This window comes from Amphimedon queenslandica, unplaced genomic scaffold (genome assembly GCF_000090795.2).
Source record: "Amphimedon queenslandica unplaced genomic scaffold, v1.1 AMPQUscaffold_13106, whole genome shotgun sequence".
NCBI lineage: Eukaryota > Metazoa > Porifera > Demospongiae > Haplosclerida > Niphatidae > Amphimedon > Amphimedon queenslandica.
Genome location: NW_003546658.1, coordinates 2,906 through 6,700, shown reverse-complemented (window position 1 = coordinate 6,700; position 3,795 = coordinate 2,906). Strand labels below are relative to the sequence as shown.

Sequence of the window (3,795 nt, the reverse complement as noted above, 5' to 3'; positions counted from 1 at the left end):
CTTTTTCAATTCTTAGATACGCCCCTGAATACATGTACATTACATTGATTGTTCTATACTGTACATAGCTATGTACATGTACATGTACTGTATAGATGTACATTAGTGAGGATTTTTTTATTTCTAAAGTGACATTATTATTGATTTTAATGCTAAACATCCCTTGCTAAATTCACTAATATTGCTTATAATGTACATGTACATGTAAGTATGATAGTAATAATAGTACGTTGTAAATGTACATGTACATGTACTGTTATACCTATATCTACATGTACATGGTAAATGGTACATAAAATTACACTTAACTTGTACATGTACATGTACATGTGTATGTACATGTACATGTATGGTTCTATTATTTTCTTTACTTGATTCCTCAGTCTTTGTCTCAGTTCTTCTGCCTCTCCTTCAACTACTCTTCCTCCTCCTTTCCCAGACTGCTGGAGCAGTTTCTCTTCCTCAAATGCTATCCTCCGGCTGGCTAACTCATTAGTCTTGAGATCAAGCTCTGCCTGAAATAATTATTGATGAAATACGTGTCATTTTTAACAAAATTTAGGTAGCTGTAAAAAAATTTTATATGATGAAAATATTTTGCTTTACTATTATTAAAGGTGGATTGTCAAACCACCCACACTTTTAATTAAAAATTGATAACTGTAATATCATGTATTTTGGAGGGAGTAGAATTTGGCGAATTGCTGAATTTTGGTTGACTGGCAAATTTTAATTTCACACATTTTTGGCCATGTGCCATTGAGGATGCGTATAATGGCTCAAAATGGCGGATTTTTATTTTGACGAATGACTATCAAAACGCCAATTTGCCAAATTTGATTCCCTCCAAAATTTCCCGCTATACAGTATCGTAAATCTATCTACCTTTGTTCCTGTCAGTTGCTGAGATAAAAATGTCAATCTGTCATTTTGTTCCGATATATCATTCCTGGCCTGCTCAATGTGTCTCTGCCATTTCTCCCTCTCTTCATTAAAGATTTCCCTCTCCTTGTTCAGCTTGTCTTGCTGCTCCTTCATATCTTTGTCATCTTGCTGTAGCTTAATGGTAAGTTCTTTATATTGCTTTAATGTTAGGTCAAGACTTTGGAATTTCTCCTTAAAAGATTCTGGAGAGAGAGAAAGAGAGGAGGAAAAGAAGGAGAGGAAAGTACATGTATAAAGATAGTTTTATTTCATAAGCAGCATTGGCAATTCTCATTTAGCTCGTAATTTTGAGAGAATGAAAATTTTGGCAAATTTGATGTGTTGATAGCCATTTGCCAAAATAAAATCAATCATTTTAAACCATTATGCACATTCTCAATGACACATGGACACAAATTAAAACCCGCTGTTTATTATTTTTTAGCAATGCACCAAAATTTTCCTGCAAATTACCAGCTAAACATCATTAATATTTATCCTAACAAATCTGCAAATCTTAACTCACTGATCAGTATTGGTAGGTCATTCTTCAGCTCAGCATTAGGTGCATGACTGGCTGCTAGTCTTGCCCGTAAGTTCCTCAATAGGCTCAGCTCTGAGGCTGAGGCAGACATATCTAATGCTCTAGTCTCTGCAGTTTCTATTGCTTCAAGCAAAGCGTCATTCTTATCCTGAGATTTGGTTAGATTCTTTTCCAACCTATCGAATATATAAAGTACTTTCACTCTGTCTCCTATTTACCTGGTAAGGAGAGCTGAGAGTTCGCGGGATTTGTCCAAAACTGATTCTGGGTTGGAAGCCATTTTACTGTTTATTGTTGGGATGGAGTGACTGGAGTCGCTATAGCAACAACCGTAAACTTAATTAAAGGGATCTAGACAATGGGCGTGGTTACAATTGAGTAATGTTTAAAAATAAAAATGGCGGAATCTGATGGTAAGTTTTGGTAAATTTTCAAAACTTTATATTATTGCAGAAAGGGAACAAAACAATCTATCAAGAGTGGATCACGTGATATTAGTCCTCTCTGGTAAAGGAGGGGTTGGTAAGAGTACAGTAACACGTCAAATAGCACTGGGACTAGTTGAAGAAGGAAAGAAAGTGAGAGACTGTTTTTATATTATATATTTACTTGTTTGTGTGTTGCTAGGTTGGTATATTGGATATTGATTTATGTGGTCCTAGTATACCTCACATGTTTTCATTAACTGGTAGAGATGTACATCAAGGGACTGATGGGTAAGCCCCTATCATTAATTATTAATTATTAGTACTATCAGTCTATGGTCTGTGGCCATAAATCAAAAAATTGAAGTCGGAATCAGCTCAAACTTGCTACACAGCATAAGGACATCAATATGTATCAGAAAATGTAATAAAAATTTGGGATGATTTTGGAGTCATTTTTTGGAAAAAACCATGGGCTATAGCCTTGGGTACTTTCTAGAAATTTGGCGCTTTTTAAAAATGGCCATAACTCTAAAAATTGAAGTCGGAATCAGCTCAAACTTTCTACACAGCATAAGGACATCAATATGTATCAGAAAATGTAATAAAAATTTGGGGTGATTTTAGAGCCATTTTTGGAAAAAACCATGGGCCATATATAGCCTTGGGTATTTTTCAGAATTTTGGCATTTTCTTAAAATGGCCGTAACTTGAAAAATTGAAGTCGGAATCAGCTCAAACGTTTTACACAGCTTAAGGACATCAATATGTATCAGAAAATGTAATAAAAATTTGAGGTGATTTTGGAGCCATTTTTTGGAAAGAACCATGGGCTATAGCCTTGGGTACTTTCCAGAAATTTGGCGCTTTTTAAAAATGCGCCATAACTCTAAAAATGGAAGTCGGAATCAGCTCAAACTTTCTACACAGCATAAGGACATCAATATGTATCAGAAAATGTAATAAAAATTTGGGGTGATTTTAGAGCCATTTTTGGAAAAAACCATGGGCCATATATAGCCTTGAGTATTTTTCAGATTTTTGGAGTTTTCTTAAAATGGCCGTAACTCTAAAAATTGAAGTCGGAATCAGCTCAAACTTTTTACACAGCTTAAGGACATCAATATGTATCAGAAAATGTAATAAAAATTTGGGGTGATTTCGGAGCCATTTTTTGGAAAAAAACATGGGCCTTGGGTATTTTTCAGAATTTGGCATTACTTAGTTGAAAATTTTTCTTATACATGTAGCATAAGGACATCAACAATTATTTTATTTATTACATTATTTATTTATTTATTTATTTAGTTATTTATTATTATTAGTTGGATTCCAGTATATGTTGATGATACTCAAAGTCTTTGTGTGATGTCAATTGGTTTTTTATTAAATAATAAAGATGAAGCTGTTGTATGGAGAGGACCCAAGAAGAATGGTACTTGAACATATTCTCTCATTTTACAAAACTTTATCCTCAATTGTTATCTCTCTCCCTCTCCCCCTCTCTTTCTCTCTCCCTCTCCCTCTCTCTCTCTCTCTCTCTCTCTCTCTCTCTCCCTCTCTCTCTCTCTCTCTCCCTCCCTCTCTCTCTCTCTCTCTCTCCCTCTCTCTCTCTCTCTCTCCTAGCTATGATTAAGCAGTTCTTGTCTGATGTAGTTTGGGGTCAGTTGGATTATCTTATTATTGATACTCCACCAGGTCAGTGTATCATACATTACCTCCAATATCTCATTCATTATATTATACATGTACATGTACATATACTGTATAACCTCTCTCCATACTCCTATCCCTCCTGATTCACATAAATGTCTTTACTTTTATCTCTCTCCCTCTACCCTCTCTTTCCTCCCTCCCTCTCTCTCTCTCTCTTTCTCCAGGTACAAGTGATGAACATATTTC

General features: G+C 35.1%; 2 protein-coding genes across 2 annotated transcripts in view; one reads left to right on the top strand and one right to left on the bottom strand.

Annotated features, from left to right (window-relative positions):
- Positions 1–1,772, bottom strand: part of LOC105314101 (centrosomal protein of 290 kDa-like) — a 5,528-nt gene extending 3,756 nt beyond the window's left edge. The window contains exons 1-4 of the mRNA XM_011408050.2: positions 1,687–1,772; positions 1,451–1,644; positions 886–1,127; positions 372–515 (exon numbers count right to left, since the gene is read on the bottom strand). Of these exons, the coding sequence (XP_011406352.1) occupies positions 372–515; positions 886–1,127; positions 1,451–1,644; positions 1,687–1,748 (642 nt within the window). The 5' untranslated portion in view covers positions 1,749–1,772. The remainder of the gene's footprint in view (positions 1–371; positions 516–885; positions 1,128–1,450; positions 1,645–1,686) is intronic.
- A 52-nt stretch (positions 1,773–1,824) lies between these two features.
- On the top strand, positions 1,825–3,790 carry LOC100636042 (cytosolic Fe-S cluster assembly factor NUBP2-like; the record flags this gene model as incomplete). Its single annotated transcript, XM_020001164.1, has 6 exons — positions 1,825–1,881; positions 1,922–2,046; positions 2,096–2,184; positions 3,219–3,328; positions 3,520–3,591; positions 3,774–3,790. Coding segments are annotated over exons 1-6 (429 nt in total), but the record flags the coding sequence as incomplete, so codon positions are not given.
- Between the last annotated feature and the right edge of the window lie 5 nt (positions 3,791–3,795).